This window comes from Orycteropus afer, unplaced genomic scaffold, assembly GCF_000298275.1.
Source record: "Orycteropus afer afer isolate SDZICR_OR568_19922 unplaced genomic scaffold, OryAfe1.0 scaffold00745, whole genome shotgun sequence".
Taxonomy (NCBI): Eukaryota; Metazoa; Chordata; class Mammalia; order Tubulidentata; family Orycteropodidae; genus Orycteropus; species Orycteropus afer.
In genome coordinates this window covers 546,745-569,689 of record NW_006922332.1, presented here as the reverse complement: position 1 = coordinate 569,689, position 22,945 = coordinate 546,745, and the positions used below count along the sequence as shown (strand labels likewise).

At 40.3% G+C, this 22,945-nt stretch overlaps 1 protein-coding gene across 1 annotated transcript in view; it reads left to right on the top strand.

Annotated features, from left to right (window-relative positions):
- PTPN21 (protein tyrosine phosphatase non-receptor type 21) overlaps nucleotides 1–22,945 on the top strand; it is a 122,474-nt gene that overhangs the window by 26,244 nt on the left and 73,285 nt on the right. Inside the window, exon 2 of the mRNA XM_007957408.1 lies at nucleotides 22,234–22,403. Coding sequence (XP_007955599.1) covers nucleotides 22,234–22,403 — 170 coding nt within the window. The remainder of the gene's footprint in view (nucleotides 1–22,233; nucleotides 22,404–22,945) is intronic.

Genomic DNA, 22,945 nt, shown 5'->3' with positions numbered 1-22,945 from the left:
ATAGGCCTTGGGTTACTGCTGGTAATCCTGCCTTCCCCTTGTAGGGTTAGAGGAGGTCAGAACATGTGGCCTCCTTGTCGTTTTTGCAACACCTCAGAAGGAAGGCCTGGTGAGCTACTTCTGAATGGTCACAGCCACTGAAAACCTTGTGGAGCACAGTTGTGTTCTGACACCCATGGGATTGACTTAAGTCAGAATTGACCCAGTGGCAAGTGGTTTGTTTGTTTTTGTGTGTTTATTGACGATGTGCTATGAAATTTTATACTGTTGAAGGGGACTTGAAAACTCTGATAATGAGAGTGAATATTAATGAAGACTTACTATGTGTGAGATGCTTTTGCAAGGGCTTTAAGTGTTTTCACTTATTATGTTCCTTGTACAGAAGGACAAACTGAGACCCAGAAGTGTTAAGTAACCACACCTGGAGTAAGTAGTTCTTCTGACTCCTTGATCAGCATCTTTCCTCCCAGTTATGTAACCTTGAGCAAATGACGGGCGACCTGCTTTGGAGTGCGTGCCCTTTAGGACAGCTCCTTACAGTGCAGCCACCCAAATCTGATGGGGATCATTTAAGTAGTTTTGGGATAATTTTTTTATCATTTATTTTAATCACTACTATTTATTATTTTGCTTGAAATTGTGTTTTTGTGGCTACATCAGGCAAAGAAAAATAAGCATGAGAAGAAATATGAATCAGAATTAGGTTAGCAAGACACCTTTGGGAATCCCTGAGGTGCTTAGGACAGAGCTTTTGGACAGGAAGACTTTCGTGAGCTTGTTCCTGGCAGAGTTGAAAGTATCAGGCTGACGAAATATACCCCAGGAGAGTTCCCTGCTGAGAGATTTTCCAAAGCAATATCTGGTTACACTGCTTTTGGATGAGTTCAGGGGCTTCAGGAGTCACAGCCTTTGCCCAGACAAGAAAAAGTGGTAGAACCAGTGAGTCTGTTGAGTGCTGTTCACCATACTGAGGAATGTGAATCAACACAATTTAGCTGCAGTACATACGTGTGTTCTTAGCGGTCGCAGGCAATTCAGACCACACAAGTGTTTGTCTCCTGTAGTCTGTGAAGGATGGGCATGGGTCCGGAGCCACGGTGCATTATAATTCCATCTTGAATTCTGCTTCTGCGTGTCATGCTCTATCATTTAACTTTTATTGTCTATGTTTTCATGGAGACTTACCTTCCTTGAATATAGGATAGTTGGGTAGAGGATAGCTAGTATAGGATTAATGCCTGTTACTCTCTGGTAGCACATATGTACTCATACCCAGTTCATCCCATTAATGCCTGTTACTCTCTGGTAGCACATATGTACTCATACCCAGTTCATCCCCTTGGACTTTTAAATATAATGAAAATATCTTGTGTTATGTGTTTTATAATAGTGTTTCTTGGAATAAAATGTACTTAAACCATTAACAAATGCTAAGTATGTTTCTGAGTTACACACCTTTACATTAGCTGCCTTTGGACCTTGGCCACTGGGAGAAACTAGTCAGTTTAAAAGGAAATCCGTTAAACCTCAAGTGTGGCCCCTGTTAAATGGAGCTCTAGATTACCAATAAAAAGGAAAAATAGGTTTTCTATAATAAAAAGAGGAAACAACTTTTTTATTTTCCTGTAACATTTATGTATATGGAGGAAGTATATGGTATAACAGGGAGTTCTGGTGGTGTAGTGCCTAACCAGAAGGTTGGTGGTTCAAACCCACCAGCTACTCCATGGAAGCAAGACTGGGCAATCTATTTCCATAAAGATTTACCACCTCAGAAGCCCAGTGGAGGTCGCTATGAGTCAGAATTGACTCGATGGCAGTGGGTTTGGTTTTTTCGGTTATGTGGTATAACTGGAAAACTACTCCGTAAATGTGAGAAACAAGTTCTTTCATGTATTATAAAATCACGATTTAATGAAGAAAACAAATACTACTTTTAATAACAGAAGTCTAGGTATTTTTTCATATACATCTATTTAGGATTTTAACAATGAAAGTAATTTCCTTGATTTTATAATCCTCATGTTTTTTATGATAATACTAAATTAAGAACAATGGAGTTGTTTTTTTTTTTCTTTTGTCTTTTAAAGCAGTAGAAAATGTGTCTGATAATCTTTCAGGCGATAGAAATTAACCTTGAGTAGATTCTTTGTTAAAAAGGTATTTAAAGTCCTCTTCCTAATGCTGTGTATCTCCCTGTGGGCCCCCTGACCTAACATCACAAATGTTTCTTTGGAACAGGAACAACTATAATTCTAACCTGACAAAAGCGAATGACAGAAAAATAAGCACCTGTTCCTAATATACTCATTTCAGTCCTTTTTCATCTTTGTATTGTGCAGTTGCAATTTCTAAAAATACTGCTCATGCTACTCAGTGCCTATGGCCAGACAAGATAGGAAGGAATAACTAAGACTCGAGTTCAGGAAAACATTGAAAATTTCTTTTTTCCTGTGAATTAATTGAAGACTAAACCCTGGAATAGGAGCTTTGGTGGCACAGTAGTTAAGGCACTGCTAACCGAAAGGTCACTGGTTTGAACACGCCAGCCTCTCTGTAGGAGAAAGGTGAGGTACTCTGTAAAGATTTACAGCCTTGGAAACCATGTGGGGGCAATTCTACTCTCTGTCTTCCAGGGGGGCTATGAGTCAGTGTCAACTCAGGGCCAGTGGGGTTTGGTAGTTTTTTTAAACCCTGGAATATGGGCTGAATTAGCCTGAGGCTGTCTGTCTTCCCATGTCTTCTCAATAAAAAAGAGAAAGGGTGCTATTTCTCCACTGTCCTATGGAGAGGCATTTATATATATTTGTGGATTAAGCTAATGGGCAAGTCCAGAGAGGCTCAAATTTAGGAGATCTGAATAAAGAGAAAGCCTGACTAATCCATTTGTTGCATTGGGATACGAAAAATAGTTCTGCTATATAACAAACTAATTAACCAAAATGATTGGGAAATGGGAGCTTCTGCTTTACCTTCAGTTTCCCTGGTTCTAAATAGCCTGAGTCCTCAACCTTCTATCGGAAGGAAGGTTGGGCAGTCTACTTCCGTAGAGACACCACTTCAGAAACCCAAGGCGGGGTTGCTATGAGTTGAGTCGACTCGACAGCAGTGAGGTGTTTTTTTTTTTAAAAAAAAAAATCTTCTATGTGGTAGTACATAACAGGGCATATTAGCTTTTCCTTAAGCAGAACTGTGTGTGATAGCATCGCAGTGTAGCTGTCATTCTTGGGTAGTAAAATGTGCATACTGAAGTGTCTCATTTAGTCCTAGTTTGCTCTTTAAAAATGTGTTGATAATGTTTCAATCCTTAAAACTAAGTCTCTTTCTCTACTACAGTCATCAGCATCTCGTCTTCCTTATCTGCTGCTTATTTGTCTTTCCGCCTGTTGGCGTCTAAGCTCCATTAGACCAGGGAGTTTATTCTGTTTTGTTCAATGCTGTATCTCCAGTAGCCAGAACAGTATTTAACACACAGTAGGTGTTCAATGAGTATTAATTGGACGTGGGAAGAGCAGAAAGACACACATTCTTCTCATCTCTTTCCTCATGAAAAAGTCTTCTGCCTCTGCCTCATCTAAGAAAGGCATCAAGATAATAAATCAAGATAAAATTATGCCTGCAGTTTTATGTGGGATTAACTTTATCAAATCTAGTGCATCAGTGGCCAAAAAAATCCCTCCAGATAATATGTGTGTCTTTCTGCTCTTCCCACGTGTTCTCAATAAAAAGGAGAAAGGATGCTATTTATCCACTGTCCTATGGATACCAACCAAACTGAAAAACAAACTCACTGCTGTCAAGTTGGATCCGACTCATAGCGACCCCCTCCTTGGGTTTCCGAGGTGGTATCACTACAGAAGTAGATTACCTAAGCTTCCTTCCAAGGAAATAATTAGAAGAGAAATGGCTTGAGGATTAGGAGATAGGATTAACATTCTGACAGGATTTGGACTGACTTATAATAATACTCTTTACCTCTGGTGGCATAGTGCCTAAGGCATTTGACTACTAATCAGAAGGCTGGTGGTTCAAACCCACCAGCTTCCCCAGGGAAGTAAGATGAGGCAATTTACTTCTGTAAAGATTTACTGCCTCAGAAACTCAGTGGGGGTTGCCATGAGTCGGAATCAACTCAATGGAAGTGAATTAAGCTTTTTTTTTTGGTTTATAATAGTCTTTAGAGGGCTGCGACTTGGGGTGCTGCATCTTTTACTCAGTCTCTAAACTTTATAAACTCTTTTCTTTTGAACAAAAAGCTTAATTATCAAATCACCTGTTCTCAGAGTAAAGTCAATTCATTTAAAGTAAGTCACTTGTATAGTGTTTGAAAAGGAAGCTATGTTCTGTATAACTTTTATTTTCATTGTAGTTTGTATAGCAGACATAGTTACCTGTACAGTTTTAGGGGAATAGCTGTGAAAATTTTAAACAGATGAAGAAATCATTGAATATAAAAACCATTCTAATATGCTCTGGTGGCGTAGTACCTAAGGCATTTGACTGCTAACCAGAAGGCTGGCGGTTAAATCCCACCAGCCACTCCTCGGAAGGAAGGTTGGGCAATCCACTTCCGTAGTGATACTACCTCAGAAACCCAAAGAAGGGTTGCTATGAGTCGGATCTGAACTTGAGGGCAGTAAGTATGCAGAGCAAAATTGAAAGGGGAAAGATAAGTAAAAATATTTAACAATGAAGTTTCATAATAATCTATTCAGTGATAATTGAGAATCAGTCTAGGAGGAGGGGATGCTGGGTGATCAGTGATTTAGAAGCTTCTGTCGGAATGAGTTCCCCAAAAGTTACGTCGGCTTGCTTTGGTCACCAATTGGAGATAGAGCTGGGAAGAAAGAGAAACCACATGGGGTTATAGTTGCTTATCAGGAAAGGTGCTGGGAAGTTGTATAATAAGGAATGTTGAGCGGCATGCACAGAAAGCCAGTAATTAAAGGCTGGTCTGTGGAAAACTTTTATTACACTTAAACCAAGGCCATAAATAACACCCAAAAAGGCATAACCCAGAAAGTTTGAACTCAAGGATCCAGGATACTGGAAAAATACCCTACAACAAGTAATGACTGATGCAGGACCAGGCAGTGTTTTGCTCTGTTGTATGTAGGGTCGCTATGAGTTGGAGCCGACTTGACAGCACCTAACAGTAACAAGAAGCAGCATGGAAAGGAAGAAATTAGTTTATTATTTCAATGCACCCACTCCTCAGTTCAGGAGCTCTGGTGGTGCAGTGGTTAAGGTATTTGGCTGCTAAGTGAAAGGTCGGTAATTCATACCCACCGGCCGTTCTGTGGGAGAAAGATGAAGCAGTCTGCTTCTGTGAAGATACAAAGCCCTGGTAACCCTATGGGGGTTGGTATGAGTTGGAAGCAACTCAATGGCAGTGAGTTTGGTTTTGGTTTTTTGGACTCCTCACTTACCAAAATGGTTAGATTCCAAAGATCAGGTCATTATGAGAAAATCGGCATTATGCAAAACTGGAGGATAACCGTGTCAGGTCACAAAATGGAGGATGACTACATCATTACACAGAATCACAACCTAGCCAAGGTGACACATACCCTTAATCATCTTGTTGTTGTTAGTTGTTAGGTGCCATTCAGTCGTCTCTAACTCATAGTGACCTTATGTATAAGAGAACGAAACACTGCCTGGTCCTGTGCCAGCCTCGTGATCCTTGCTATACCTGAGCCCATTGTTACAGCCACAGTGTCAATCCATCTTGTTGAGAGCCTTCTATTTTTCGTTGACCCTTCACTTTACCAAGTGTGATATCCTTTTCCAGGGAGTGGTTCTTTCTGATAACATGACCAAAGTAGGTGAAATGAAGCCTGGACATTCTCGCTTCTAAGGAGCATTCCAGCCACACTTCCTCCAGGACAGATTTGTTAGTCCTTTTAGCAGACCAGGATACTCTTAGCATTCTTCTCCAACACCACAACTCAAAAGCATCAACTCTTCTTTGGTCTTTCTTATTCATTGTCCAGCTCTCACATGCATATGAAGTAATTAAAAATACCATGGCTTGAAGAAAGAAGGGCTGCTTATGCACAGGGAGACAGCTCAGGGGGCAGGAGTCATGGAGGGATGGACACAGGGAAGAGGTAACTAGGGGGAGGAAGTGGGAGAGGAGCTGTTGCATTGTGGTAAACTGTGGTCAATGTCATGAGACAAAGTATATGTAAACTGCTGTATGGAAAGTGAATTTGCTCTGTAAATCTTCACCCAAATCACACACACACACACACAAACAAAAAAACCATGGCTTGGGTTAGGCACACTTTAGTTTTCCAGGGGACATCTTTGCTCTTCAGCACTTGGGAGAGGTCTTTTGCAGCAGATTTGCCCAATGCAATACGTCTTTCGATGTCTTGACTACTGCTTCCATTGATATCAATTGTAGAACCAAGTAGTATGAAGTCTTTGACAACTTAAGTCTTTCCTCCATTTATCATGATGCTGCTTATTGGTCCAGTTGTGAGGATTTTTGTTTTCTTTATATTGAGGTGAAATCCATACTGCAGACTGTAGTCTGCAATCTTCATCAGTAAGTGCTTCAAGTCATCCTTACTTTCAGCAAGCAAAAGTTGTGTTGTCTATGTATCACAGGTTGTTAACGAGCCTTCCTCTAAACTTGATGCCATGTTCTTCGTATAGTCCAACTTCTTGGATTATTTGCTCAGCATACAGATTGAATAGGTATGGTGAAAGGATACAACCCTGACACATTCCCTTCTTGATTTTAAACTATGCAATATCTCCTTGTTCTGTTTGAACATCAGCTTCCTGGTCTACATACAGGTTGCTCGTGAGTACAATTAAGTGTTCTGGAATACTCATTCTTCTCAATGTTGTCCATAATTGGTTTTGATCCACACAGTCGAATGCCTTTGCATAGTCAATAAAACACAGGTATATATCTTTCTGATATTCTTTGCTTTCAGCCAAGATCCATCTGACATCAACAATGATATCCCTTGTTCCACATCCTCTTCTGAATCCAGCTTGCATTTCTGGAAGTTCTCTGTCAGTATACTGCTGCAACCATTTTTGAATTATCTTCAGCAAGATTTTACTTGCATGTGATACTAATGATATTGTTTGATAATTTCCACATTCTGTGGGATCACCTTTTTTGGAATGAGTACAAATATGGATCTCTTCTAGTCAGTTGTCCAGGTAGCTGTCTTCCAGATTTCTTGGAATAGATGAGTGACTGCCTCCAGTGTGGGATCCATTTGTTGAAACATCTCATTGGGTGTTCCATCAATTCCTGGAGCCTTATTCTTTGCCAGTTCCTTTGGTAGCTTTGACTTCTTCCTTTAATACCATCAGTTCTTGATTATTTGCCACCTCCTGAAATGGATGAACATCACCAATTCTTTTTGATACAGTGACTCTGTATATTCCTTCCATCTCCTTTTGATGTTTCCAATATCGTTCAGTATTTTGCCCATAGAATCTTTCAGTATTGCAAGTTCAGGCTTGAATATTTTCTTCAGTTCTTTCAGCTTGAGAAATGCCAAGCGTGTTCTTCCCTTTTGGTTTTCTAACTCCAGGTCTTTGCACATTTGATTATAATAATTGACTTTGTCTTCTTGAACTGCTCTTTGAAATCTTCTGTTCAGCTTCTTTATCTTGTCATTTCTTCCATCTGCTTTAGCTACTCTCCGTTCAAGGGCAAGTTTCAGAATCTCTTCTGACATCCATTTTGGTGTTTTCTTCCTTTCCTGTCTTTTGCTTTCTTCATGGATGATATTCTTTGATGTCATCCTACAATTACTCTGGCTTTTGGTCATTGGTGTTCAGTGCATCAAATCTATCCTTTAAATGGTCTCTAAATTCAGGAGGGATATAATCAAGGTCATATTTTGGCTCTTGTGGACTTGTTTTAATTGTCTTCAACTTCAACTTCAACTTGCATATGAGCAGCTGATGGTTTGTTCCACAATCAGGTCCTAGCCTTGTTTTGGCTGAAGATAATGAACTTCTCCATCTCCTCTTGCCACAAATGTAGTCTGATTCCATCTGTACTCTGTTTGGTGAAGTTCATGTGTATAGCCATCTTTATGTTGTTGAAAAAAAGGTATTTGCAATGAATAAGTCATTAATTTTGCAAAATTCTATCACCAGGGCCATATTTTCCAACTATCGGTGATTCTTCCTTGATTCCAGTTTTTGCATTCCAATCACCAGTGTTAATCAACACATCTAATTGCATGTTTGGTCAATTTCAGACTACAGAAGTTGGTAAAAATCTTCAATTTCTTCATCTTTAGCTTTGGTGGTTGGTGTGTAAATTTGAGTAATAGTAGTATTAACTGGTCTTCCTTGTAGGCATATGGATATTATCCTATCACTGACAGAATTGTACTTTAGGATAGATCTTGAAACATTCTTTGTGATAATGAATGCTATGCCATTCCTCTTCAATTTGTCATTCCCAGCATAGTAGATCATGTGGTTTTCTGATTCATAATTGCCAAAACCAGTCTATTTTAGCTCACTAATGCCTAGGATAGGAGCTCCGGTAGCATAGTGCCTAAGGCACTTGACTGCTAACCAGAAGGCTGGTGGTTCAAACCCACCAGCCACTCCTTGGAAGGAAGGTTGGGCAATCTACTTCCATAGTGATTCTGCCTTGGAAACCCAAAGAGGGGTCGTTACGAGTTGACAGCACATAACAACAACAACAACATTGCCTAGGATATTGATCTTCATTTCATTTTTGATAACTTCCAATTTTCCTAGGTTCGTACTTTGTACATTTCATGTTCTGATTATGAATGAATGTTTGCAGCTGTTTCTTCTCATTTTGAGTCATGCCACATCAGCAAATGGAGATCCCGAAAGCTTTACTTTATCCACATCATTATAAGGTCAACTCTACTCTGAGGAGGTAGCTCTTCCGCAGTCATATTTTGAGTGCCTTCTGACCTGAGGCCTCATCTTCTGGCACTATATTTATATTGTACAATGTTCCAGGGGTATTCATAAAGTTTTCCAGTAATATATCAGTGTTTCACTGCTGTTCACAAGGTTTTCAGTGGCCAATTCTTTAAGAGGTGAATGGGGCTTCTTCCTTTTTCTGAGTCTGTTTTCGTCTGGAAGTTCTGCTGAAACCTGTCCACCATGGTGACCCTGCTGGTATTTGAAATACTGGTGGCATAGCCTCTAGCCTCAGCAACACACAAGCCACCACAGTACGACAAACTGACAGACGAGTGGTGGTCCAAAACCTTAGATTCTCTTACATCTGAAATAGCTAACTAACAAATAATTTGCTAAATCCACCATTGTTTCCAGCTATTGCCGGAATTTGATAAATTCTTTGGTACTCTTTCAGAAGGTATATAATCTGTGAAAACCTAATGATGCCATTTCACAGATGTAGTTATCTGTTTCTTTTTGATTTTTGTCTATACGTGGCATGAATAATAAATACATTGATAACATAAATACAGGGAGCTCTGGTGGCATAGCACCTAAGGCATTTGACTGCTAACCAGAAGGTTGGCAGTTCAAACCCACCAGCCACTCCTCAGAAGGAAGATTGAGCTGTCTGCTTCCATAGAGATACTACCTCGGAAACCAAGGGAGGGGTTGTCATCAAGTCATAGTAAATCTCAGAAATTTAGCACATTTTAAGAGTCTTATTTCATTTAGAATTTTTAATTTTTTTTTAAATAATCTAATAGACTTTTCAGCAGGCAGTGTATCATAATCAGTTCAAAAAAGGTGCAGCCACAAGCATGGAACCTGTAGTTTTACAAGTCTATTTAAACTCTTGGATTTGCCACATTCCAGTCCAGCTATGTTTATAGGGAAAAGTAATATACACAAAGTAGTGTACTTGTAAGAGTTTTTAATTTTGGTTAAAAGTAAAACCAAAACATATAAAACTATTGTGACCAAAACAGTTTTTAGAACCTAAAGGATACCTGCCCTGGACCTAGTGAGAGGCCATTAGTGTTTTTGCCAAAAAATAAATGTTTATGGAATTAAGTACATAACATTGGTGTGTGTTAGAGACCAAACCTGGCACATTGAGTCCAGAAACTTATTTTTTAGAATGGAATACAAAACAAGCATGCATTTAACAGAAATACAGTGTGCTGTGATCAACCCAAATAAATGTAAGTGATTAGAGAAGGTTTTTTTGGAGGGATCAGAATTAATATTGTTGGTGCTTGGTAAGAGTGAAATGGAATAATCTTTTTAATATATAAAATATATATTTTAATTAAAAATGTTGTGTATTAAATATAAACAACATTTTTTAAGTAGCAAAATGCTTTCATGTAGTTTTCCTCACTGAGTTCTTGTGATGGAGTTGTGAGGAAGGTATAATCTTAATTGCACTTTGGAAGGGAGAACAGTACTCATGAATGTGCTGTATACCTTATCCTCACTGATATAATGTAATCACTTTATAAACATAATCATAACTCTAGAAAGTAATTATTACTAGGACTCCGATTTTCTGCTACATTAAAGTGTGTTTTGATCTTCACAAATTTGATGTCTATGCAATTTTATGTGTGGTTACATGTCTTTTCTCCTATGTAATGATGGGGCATTGTGGCAAAGGGTGATAGTTTTATAAACTTTAATGGGTATGAGAATGACCTGGAAGTTTTAGTAACTCTAAGGTAGGGTCCAGGATGCATTCCAGATAATTCTGATGGAGGGGGTCCAGGGGCAATACTTAGAGAAACACTGGTTTCAGAGTTTAACTAGATAAAAAATACCCACTTCTTAGGGTAGTAGTGAAGATTTACTCCACAGTATTTATAAGGTGCTTGGATCAGAGGTTGGTGGAAAATGAATGTTAAAAATATTCCATTTGTGAAAATTGCAGGAACAGTTAATGGTGATAGTTGAACAATATGATGAACATTATTAATGTTATTAAACTATACATGTGAAGATTTAGAACTGATAAATGTTTTGTTCCCTAAGTACTTACTGCCGTACAAAAAAAAAAAATCCATTCATATGTGATGGCTTGAATAGCAAGTAAGAAGCAAGAGGATTTTCATTCTTTTATTCAGCAAAATAGTTACTGAATTCCTGCATTATTCTAGGAGCATTGTGGATATAGATGGGATTTGAACATATCTCCTACTCTTAGGAGTTTAATCAATTGGCAGGATCATTTTAAAGGTATAGTTTTTTTTTTTTTTTTCCTGTAAAATACTACAAGGATCAGTGTGGTCAGATAGAAACTGGTGAAACACCTGAGACTATGGCCCCTAGTCACCCTTTGGGCCTGGAATTGGACTCATGCCCATGGCTAACTTTCAGCCAAAAAAATAGAGCTATGAGTGGAACAACTACTCCAGGTAGGTATGCTCCTTCGGACAATCAACCATGGGAGATCAGAAGGGCAGCAGTTGCACAGGGAGAAAGCTAGTCATGCAGGAATGCATAGGCAAGAAGGACACAGGGAAAGGGTAACTACAGGGAGGAAGTAGAAAGAGAGCTGTTACATTGTGGGCATTTTAATCAGTGTCACAAAACTAAATGTGTATGAACTGTTGAATGTCATACGAATCTGTCTTGTACATTTTCAACCAAATCACAACAAAAAGTTAAAAAAGAATAAAGTAGAAAAAACATTTTAACATCAAAAATGTTGATAAAAATTTTATGATGGAATTAATATGAGTGCATATTTGTATAGTTTATCTTTGTTCTCACAAATTAAAATTTCATTTTTTATTTGAGGTCAAAGAAATAGCTTGAGTATTTGACAATTCTTGTCAGTTTGTTGTACTGTGGTGACTTGTGTGTTGCTGTGAGGTTGGAGACTATGTTACCAGTATTGCAAATACCAGCAGGGTCACCCATAGTGAACAGGATTCAGTGGCATTTCCACACTGAGACAGACTAGAAAGCAGGTCTTTGAAAAAATTGGCCACTGACAACCTTAGAAATAGTAGGAAAACATTGATAATGCTGAATGATGAGCCCCTCAGGTTGGAAGGCCCTCAAACTACAACTGGGAAAGAGCTGCTGCCTCGTAGTAGAGGTGGCCCTAATGATATGAATGGAATAAAGCTTTCTGGACCTTCATGTGCTGATGTGGCATGACTCAAAATGAGAAGACATAGCTACAGACATCCATTAATAATTGGAACATGGATGTGCAGGGTCAACGAAAAAGGGGGAAGACCCTTAATGAGATGGATTGACACAGTGGCTGCAATGATGGGCTCAGTATAGCAAGGATGGTGAGCTTGGGACAGGACCGGGCAGTGTTTTGTTCTGTTGTACACAGGGTTACTATGAGTCAGAGCCAACTCATTGGCACCTAACAACAACGACAACAACAGGTAAGACCGTTTAATACTCCTGTTATGTAAATTTTCTTACCACTCACTAAAGCTGAAGATGTAGAAATGGAAACTTTTTACTAGCTTTTGCAGTCTGAAATTGATCAAATATGTAGTCAAGATGTATTGACAATTACTAGTGATGGAATACGAAAGGTGGAAATGAAGAAGCATCGATAGTTGGAAAATATTACCTCGATAATAGAAATGACACAAGAAACCACAGGATAGAATTTTGTAAGACAAACGACTTACTCATTGTAAATACTTATTTTCAACAACATAAACAGTGACTATACACGCATACCTTGCCAGATGGAATACACAGGAATCAAATCGAGACATCTATGGAAGGAAGTGAAGGAGAAGCTCAGTATAAGAATAAGGCCAGGATCTGACTGTGGAACAGACCATCAACTGCTCATGTTGTTGTTGTTGTTGTTATGTGCCATTGAGTCAGACCCGACTCATAGCAACCCCTCCTTGGGTATCACTACGGCAGTATCACTACGGAAGTAGGTTGCCCCATCTTCTTTCTGAGGAGTGGCTGGTGGGTTTGAACCACCAGCCTTCTGGTTAGCAATCAAGTGCCTTAGTCACTACACTACCAGAGCTCCTCATAGCAAGTGCAAATTGAAGCCAAAGAAAATTAAAACAAGTCCACAAGAGCCAAAATATGACCTTGAGTATTTTTCATCTGAACTTAGAGAGCAATTTGAAGAATAGATTTGATGTATTGAAGACCAATGACCAAAGACCAAACGAAGTGTGGTATGACATCAAGAACATCATACGTGAAGAAAGCAGGTCATTAAAAAGACAGGAAAGAAAGAAAAGACCAAAATGGATGTCAAAAGAGAAACTGAAACTTAACTTGTTTTTGAGAGTAGCTAAAGTAAATGGACGAATTGCAGTATTGATGGATTCTCTGGGCAAAATATTGAACGATGCAGGAAGCATCAAAAGGAGATAGAAGGACTACACAGATCAATAAATAAAATAATTGGTCAATTTTCTACTATTTCAGAAGGTAGAATAAGATTAAGAGCCAATAGTATGAAGGAAGAAGTTGAAGCTGCACTGAAGGAATTGGTGAAAAACAAGGCTTCGGGCATTGATGGAAAACCCATTGAGATGCTTCCACAAATGGAAGCAGCAGTACTGGAGGCACTTACTTATTTATGCCAAGAAATTCAGAACCAGCTACCTGGCCGTCTGACTGGAAGAGTTCCATATTTGTGTCCATTCCAAAGAAAGCTGATCCAACAGAATGCAGAAATTATCAAATAATAGCATTGATACCACATACAGGTAAAATTTTGCTGAAGATAATTGAAAAACATTTGCAGTAGTACATCAACAGGGAACTTCCAGAAATTGAAGCCAGATTCAGAAGAGGATGTGTGTTTTGGTTACCTAGTGCCGCTCTGACAGGAATATACCACACATGGGATGGCTTTAACAAACAGGTGTTTATTCTCTCACAGTTTGGAGGCTTTAAGTCCAAGTTCAAAGTGCTAGCCTCTAGTGGTTGTGTGAAAGCCCCTCGACCTTGGGCTTCAGCTCTGCCTCTTGCCCGCTGAAGCTAGAGAAATCTCTTCACTCAGGCAGCTACTGGGTGCTGAGGCTAACAAGCCCAAGGTCGACAAATAAAATGGCACAATCCCGATGTTACCAAACTACGCGGCAGGCCATTGATTCAAGTCCATTGTAAGTCCCAAGGTCGGCAGAGCATGGCAAGCTGCTGAACAACTACATGGCTACATTCAGGGTCCAAGCGTGCCATAAGCTAGAGACCATTCCCCAAGGCTTCTCCTTACATACAGGAAGCAGACCACATCCCTAGGGAGGTACTCAGTTGCTTACAGGAGATTCTACATTGGAGTTGATTACCAGTCTCATCATGGGGATTATTACATCCAGCTGCACATTCACTCAACCAGGTCCTGCCAAGTTGACACACGAAGTTAACTACCACAATGTGGAATGAGGGGTAGCATTACTGATGTCAGATGGATCTCGACTGAAAGCAAACAATACCAGAAAGTTGTTTACCTGTCTATTATTGATTGTGCGAAGCTATTCCACTGTGTGGATCATAATAAATTATGAATAACATTGTGAAGAATGGGAATTCCAGAACACTTACTTGTTCTCATGAGGAACATGTGCATTGACCAAGAGCCAGTTAAACAGAACGGGGGGATATTTCATGATATAAAATCAGGAAGGGTGTGTGTGAGAGTTGTGTCTTTTCACCATACTTATTCAGTCTGTACGCTGAGCAAATAATCTGAGAAAGTGGGCTGAATGAAGAATGTGGCATCAGGATTGGAGGAAGATTCATTAATAGCCTGTGATATGCAGGTGACACTGTCTTGCTTGCTGAAAGTGAAGACGACTTGAAGCACTTACTGATGAAGATTAAAGACGACAACCTTCTGTATGGATTATATCTCAACATAAAGAAAACAAAAATCTTCAGAACTGAACAAATAAGCAACAGCATGATAAATGGAGAAAAGATTGAAGTTGTCAAAGATTTCATTTTACTTGGATCCACAATCAATACCCATGGAAGTGGCAGTCAAGAAATCAAAAGACATATTGCATTGGACACATTCGCTGCAAAATACTTCCTTAATTTGTGTTAGAGTAAAGATGTCATTTTGTAAACTAAGATGTGCCTGACCGAAGTGATGCTATTTTCAATATCTTCATATGCATGTGAGAGCTAGATGATAAAGAAGATTGCAAAAGAATTGATGTATTTGAATTGTTCAGTTGTCAAGGAATATTGAATGTACTGTGGACTACTAGGAGCTCTGGTGGCATAGTGCCTAAGGCATTTGACTGCTAACCAGAGGACTGGTGGTTCAAACCCACCAGACACTCCTCAGAAGGAAGACTGGGCGTAGGGATACTGCCTCAGAAACTCAAGGAGAGGTCTATATGAGTTGGATCTGACTCAATGGCAATGAGGTTTGTTGTTGTTGTTGTTGTTGTTTAGGGACTGCTAGAAGAATGCACAAATGTGTCTTGGAGGAAGTACAGCCAGAATAGTCCTTAGAAGCAAGAATGACCAGAGTGGTAAAGTAGAGGGGAGTGAAAAAGAAGACTGTCAACAAGATGGATTGACACAGTGGCTGCTCCGATGGGCTCAAGCATGGCAACTGTTGTGAGGATGGCACGAGACAGGGCAGTGTTTTTTCTGCTGTACATGGGGTTGCTATGAGTCAGAACCTACTTGACAACACTTAACAACAACAATATAGATTATTTCTGAGGGTTACTGTTGTTGCACTAGGGGTGTACTGTCTTAATACAATACCACTAGCCACATGAGGTTTTTGAACAGCTAAGGGAGACAAACTTGTCTGTCAGTTTGTCCTGCTGTGGTGGTGTGTTGCTGTGAGGCTTCAGGCTGTGCCACCAGTGTCTCAAATGCCAGCAGGGTTGCACATGGTGCCCAGGTTTCAACAGCTTACAGACTGAGACAGACTAGGAAGAAGGAGGAGGCCATCCACTTCTCAAAGAATTGGCCAGGGAAAACCTTATGAATAGCAGAGAAACACTGTCTGATACATTAGTGTGCAACTTTATGAATAGCCCAGAAACATTTTCCAATACAGTGCAGGATGATAAGCCACTTAGGTTGGAAGGCTCTCAAAATAGGACCAGGAAAGAGCTGCATCATCAGAGTAGAGCCAGCCTTAATGATATGGATAAGGTGAAGCTTTGGAGACCTTCATTTGCTGACGTGGCACGACTCAAATTGAGGAGAAGCAGCTGCAAACATCCATTAATAATTGGAACATAGAATGTATGAAGCATGAATCTAGGAAAATTGGAAGTTGTCAAAAATGAAATAGAGCATATAAAGATTGATATCCTTAAGCATTAGTGAGCTGAAATGGACTGGTTTTGACCATTTTGAATCAGACCACCATGTGGTCTACTATGCTGGGAATGACAATTTGAAGAGGAATGGTGTGGCATTCATCATCACAAAGGATGTTTCAAGATCTGTCCTGAAGTACAATGCTGTCTGTGATAGGATAATATCCATACACCTACAAGGAAGACCAGTTAATACAACTGTTATTCAAATTTATGCACCAACTACCAAAGCCAGAGATGAGGAAATTGAAGATTTTTATCAGCATCTGCATTCTGAAATTGACCAACCATGCAATCAGAATGTTAATTATCACTGGTGACTGGAATGCAAAAGTTGGAAACAAAGAAGAATCACTGGTAGTTGGAAAATTTGGCCTTGGTGACAGAATTATGCTGGAAATCGCATGATAGAATTTTGCAAGACCAAAGACCTATTCATTGCAAATACCTTTTTTGCACAACACACATGGCAGCTACACACACGGACTTCACCAGATGGAACACACAGCAATCAGATTGACTACATCTGTGGTGAGAGGTAGTGGAAAAGCTCAATATCTTCAGCCAGAACCAGGCCAGGAGCTGATTGTGGAACAGACCATCAACTGCTCATATGCAAATTCAACTTGAAGTTAAAGACAATTAAAACAAGTAGAGAACCAAAATATGATCTTGAATATATCCCTTCTGAATTTAGAGACCATCTAAAGAATAGATTTGATGCATTGAACACCGGTGACTGAAAACCAGAAGAATTGTGGGATGACATCAAGAACATTATCCATGAAGAAAGCAAGAGGTCACTAAAAAGACAAGAAAAGAAGAGAAGACCAAAATGGATGACAGAAGAGACTCTGAAACTTGCCCTTGAGTGGAGAGTAGCTAAAGCAAATGGAAGAAATGACAAGATGAAAGAGCTGAACAGAAGATTTCAAAGAGCAGCTTGAGCAGAAAAAGTCAATTACTATAATGAAATGTGCAGAGTTGGAGTTAGAAACCAAAAGGGAAGAACACACTTGGCATTTCTCAAGCTGAAAGAACTGAGGAAAAAATTTAAGCCTCGAGTTGCAATACTGAAAGATTCTATGGGCAAAATATTGAAAGATGCAGGAAGCATTAAAAGAAGATGGAAGGAATACACAGGGTCATTGTACCAAAAAGAACTGGTCGATCTTCATCCATTTCAGGAGGTGCAGTATGATCAAGAACCAATGGTACTGAAGGAAGAAGTCGAAGCTGCACTGAAGGAATTGGCAAAGAAAAAGGCTCCAGGAATTGATGGAATACCCACTGAGATGTTTCAACAAACAGATGCCCCACAGGAGGCACTCATTTGGCTATGCCAAGAGATTTGGAAAACAGCTACCTGGCCAACTGACTGGGAGAGATCCATATATGTACCCATTCCAAAAAAAGGTGATCCCACAGAATGTGGCAATTATCGAGCAATATCATTAATATCGCACACAAGTAAGATCTTACTGAAGATAATTAAAAAACGATTGCAGCAATATATTGACTGACAGAGAACTTCCAGAGGTGCAAGCTGGATTCAGAAGAGGATGTGGAACAAGGGATATCATAGCTGCTGTCAGATGGGTCTTGGCTCAAAGCAAAGATACCAGAAAGATATTTACTTGTGTTGTATTGACTATGCAAAGACATTTGATTGTCTAGATCATAACAAATTGTGGATGACATTGAGAAGAAGGGGAATGTTCTGGAACACTTGATTCTGCTCATGAGGAACCTGTACATTGACCAGGAGGCTGTTGTTTGAACAGAACAAGAGAACACTGCATGGCTTAAAATCAAGAAGGGAGTGCATCGGGGTTGTATCCTTTCCCCATACTTACTCAATCTATATGCTGAGCAAATAATTCGAGAAGCTGGACTGTATGAAGAAGAACATGGCATCAGGATTGGAGGAAGAATCATTAACCTGCGATACACTGATGAGACACCTTTGCTAGCTGAAAGTGAGGATGACTTGAGGCACTTACTGATGAAGACTGAAGAATACAGTCTGCAGTATGGAACATCAATATAAAGAAAACAAAAATCCTCACAACTGGACCTGTAAGCAGCATCACAATAAGTGGAGAAAAGATTGATGTTGTTAAAGACTTTACATTGCTTGGTTTTACAATCGACACAGTGGAAGCAGCAGTCAGGACATTAGCGGACGTGTAACACTGGGCAAATTGGCTGCAAGGAACCTCTTTCAAGTGCTGAGGAGCAAGGATGTCTCCTTGAGGGCAATAGTGTGCCTGACACAAGGCATGATATTTCCAATCGCCTGATGTGCATGTGAGAGCTGGACAATGAATAAGGAGGACCAAAGAAGAACTGATGCTTTTGAGTTGTGGTGCTGGTGAAGAGTGCTGAAAGTTCCGTGGACTGCTAAAAGAACTAACAGAGCTGCCGTGGAGGAAGTGCATCCGGAATGCTCCTTGGAAATGAGAATTTCCAGACTTCGTCTCACCTACTTTGGTCATGTTGTCAGAAGGGACCATTCCCTGGAGAAGGATGTAATACTTGGTAAAGTGAAGGGTCGACAAAAGAGGGGAAAGCTCTCAACGAGATGGATTGACACAGTGGCTATGACAGTGGGATCAGGTATAGCAAGGATCATGGAGCTAGCTTGGGACCAGGTGGTGTTTCATTCTGCTGCGCATGGGGTTGCTATGAGTCATATGTGACTCGATGGCATCTAACAACAACAACAACAGCCACATGTGACTATTTGAATTTGAGTTAATTAAAATCAAGTAACATTGAAAATTCACTTCCTCCATTGTACTCACTAGCCACATGGCTGTTTGGTTTTTGTTTTGGACATTTATGTTGTTTTGGACAGATACAGAAAATTTACATCATTGTGGAAAGTTCTATTTGACAGTGTTGCTGTGGAGTCTAAATCGACAAAACAATAGTTTTCTGATTGCCTTCATCTGGAAATTGATTTTGAGATAAATGTAACCAGTGGCTTTAGGTTCTCATTTCAACTCTTGGAACTACTGAATGCATTGATAACCTAGATTAACCAGGCCCAGGGCCAATATGGATTTACCTTAGTGGTTTCACTACACAACACGTGAGATCTCAATGCTGATTTCTAGGTGTTTTTTTTTTTTTTTAATTAGGATTTGGGTGAAGATTTACAGAGTAAATTCACTTTTCATACAGCAGTTCACATATACTTTGTCTCATGTCATTGACCAAAATTTACAATGCAGCAGCTCCCCTTCTACTTCCTCCCCATAGTTACCTCCTCCCAGTGTCTGTCCCTTCATACTCTTCTGCACCCTGAGCTATCTCCCTGTGCATAAGCAGCCCTTCCTTCTCCCATGATTGTTCTCTCCAGGGCGTGTGTCTACTTGAGGTAAATGTTTAACTCACATGCCTGTACTTTGTTTGGCTGGAAACCACAGTTGTGGGTTCAATTCCAGACCTGAAGGGCAGCGAGGGGCCATAGTCTCAGTGGTTACATCAGGCTCTATTGGACCAGCAAACCTGGTCCCCATCTAGGTGTTTTTTAAAGCTCTGAGTAATACACTGTTCTGCTTACCTAGTGCCACTCTGACAAGAATATACCATCAGTGGGATGACCTTAACAAACAGGAGTTTATTCTCTTACAGTTTGGGAGGCTAGAAGCCCGAGTTCAAAGTGCCAGGCTCTAGGGGCTGTGGGAAAGCCCCTCAACTTTGGGCTTCAGCTCTGCCTCTTGCTCCCAACCCACTGAAGCTAGAGGCATCTCTTCACTCAGGCATCTTTTCAGCTACTGGCTGCTGAGGCTAACAAGCCCGAGGTGGGCAAATAAAATGGCACAGTCCCGATGTTACGAAACTACATGGCAGGCCATTAATTCAAGTCCATTGATAGTCCCAAGGTCGGCAGAGCATGGCAGACTGCTGAACAGTGACATGGCTACATGCAGGGTTCAAGTGTGCCATAAACTATAGACGATCAATCCCCCCAAGGCTTCTTCTTATATACAGAAAGCCGACTACATCCCAAAGGCCAGCTACTCAGCTGCTTGTGGTAGATCCCACCATGGAGTTGAATACCATTCTCATCATGGGGAATAACTCCGACCAGCTGCCCAGCCACTTAACCAGGCCCAGCCAAGTTGACATACAAATTTAATTACCACATACACTTAAGTTATTTTACTGCTTTAGATATACCATTTTGTGTGTGTGTGTGCATGCAGACACATGCCTATGGGAGAGAGAGAAAAAAAACACATCCCTGTAGTCTTAGTTGTTTTAAATTTGTATCTAATGAGCTTTTTGGGGTGAGAAGAATTAGAATTGCCTTTTATTACTAGAGTTTATAATACTTACATCAAATAATTTATTTATAGAAGCCAGATTTGTAGAGTAGTGAAAATTTAGATTAATACTATTTAGTCAGAATTCTACTTGGCAGAAGCCTGTTATGGATTGAATTGTGTCCCCCAAAAATATGTGTTGTGAATCCTAACTGCTATGCCTGTGATTATATATAAAATACCATTTGGAAATGGGTTGTCTTTTTTATGTTAATGAGGCAGGATCAAGCCATTCTCTTTTCAGACATAAAAGAGATATAAATAAATAAATAAATAACAACCCAGCAGTAAGAGATGGAGGAGTTTAGACGCCATGCCACATGATCACCAGAGAACTGGAGGGATAAGGGTCTTCCTTCAGCGCTGGCGGAGAGAACGCCTTCCTCTCGAGCTGCTGACCTGAACTGAGACTTCCGGCCTCCTTAGCTGTGAGAGAAGAGAAAATTTTGTGTGTGAGGGCCACCCACTTGTGGTTCTTTTATAGCAGCACTGGATAACTAAGACAAAGCCCAACTATGTGTATTTAAAAATATTATGATAAATTTATTATTTCAGTTGTCAAAGAGCAAACTAGACTTTCTGTTAAAAATCACAGCAGAGTATTATTGAAGGAATTGTGCCATCTGGATTGGACAGCACTCTGGGAGGATTCACAGAAATACTCTCGAGAGGACATTTTCAAGAGTTTAAGTACAGAAAATCCAGAAACTTACAAGGAAAAAATTCTGATTGGTTGGCATTTGCACAGTCATGCTTTGACAGACACTAGACAGTTCTAAGGTCCTGTAAGCATTATTGTTTTGTTCATCATAAATTTTGAGTCAGTTACAATCTTGTTATCTGCGGCTAACAAGCCTACGTAAATACCCTTCCTGGGAACACGCTGTGAGAGGAAGGGGTAGAAGGGGAGCCGGCAGGTTTCCTGAGGGACGCTGGCCTGCTGACTTTTGGAAGTCAGCTGAGAATAAGCACAAACACCACAAATGGAGTCCGGGCTGCATCTTTGGCAGAAGCCTCTCCTCAGGCCAAGCACCTACTTCGTTTCAACTTCTGCACACAGTCATTTAAAAAATAAACATTATCGTTCAGCATACTGGATTTTTGTTAAAACTTGTATTAAAAGCTGTATGAAAAAAGTAGCACTCACTACCTTCCGATTTATAGGCCACTGTGTAAAACAGTATGAATGCAAATTTGTGCAGGGTTCAAGAAATGGGGTATAGCTATCATTGACTTTTTCCTCTGTTTCCTGAATGGGAGTGTCTAGATAGAGATGATGTTACTGGGTGCTGTTGACTCAATTTTGACTCATAGCAACCCCATGTGAGAGATCTGAACTGCCTACAGGGTTTTTTAGGCTGTAATCTTTATGAGACAGATTGCCAGGGCTTTCTGCCGTGGCACAGCTAGGTAGGTTTGAACGTCCAGCCTTTCCATTAGCAACTGAGAGCTTAACCTGGAGCTTAAGCGTTGCATCATCAGGGTTCTTTAGCTAGCCCTTTCCCCCGCCCCAAGCTTTTGTCCTTTCTGAGAAGAAGCGCGATGGGAAACTGCCGCCCCGTGGTCCCAGCTCATGGATTATTGCAATAAAAGTGATTGAATCCCTTTTGTACATTGTCGCCTCCTTCAATGACCTTCCCTCTTTGCAGATCACTTACTTCAGCCTCTGGTACTACAACAAGCAAAATCAGCGCCGGTGGGTAGACTTGGAGAAACCCCTGAAGAAGCAGCTGGATAAGCAGGCGTTGGAACCTACCGTCTATTTTGGAGTGGTGTTCTATGTGCCTTCGGTTTCCCACCTGCAGCAGGAGATCACCAGGTGAGGAAGGCAGGCTCAGTGCTGTGAAGGAGTACATCCAGCGAGACTCAGAGAGCGAAACTGAGGTCCAAGTCAGATGGGAAAGATGGAAACTTTGCCCTCCTGCTGGACATTTTGGCCCCTAGTGTCTGACTGCATGCTGCATGAGTGACGGGTTCATTAGACACAAAGGAATGAGTAAAGGGAAGTGAGGTCTTTTCCCTGGCTAGGAACTCTTCTTGGAGTGATACATCACCTTTCATGATTCTGTGATTTTGTTTCTGACCTTTTGTAGCAGTGAAATGAGAGAGGATATTTAAAAAAAAAAAAATTAGTCACACCTCTCTGTGTCCATTCCTGAGTGGACAGGAGGGCTCTTTTTGTTCTCTGATCCAGCAGGTCTATGTTTTTTATTAGGATTTGGGTGAAGATTTACAGAGTAAATTCACTTTTCATACAGTGGTTCACGTATACTTTGTCTCATGTCATTGACCAAAATTTACAATGCAGCAGCTCCCCTCCCACTTCCTCCCCCTAGTTACCTCCTCCCAGTGTCCATCCCT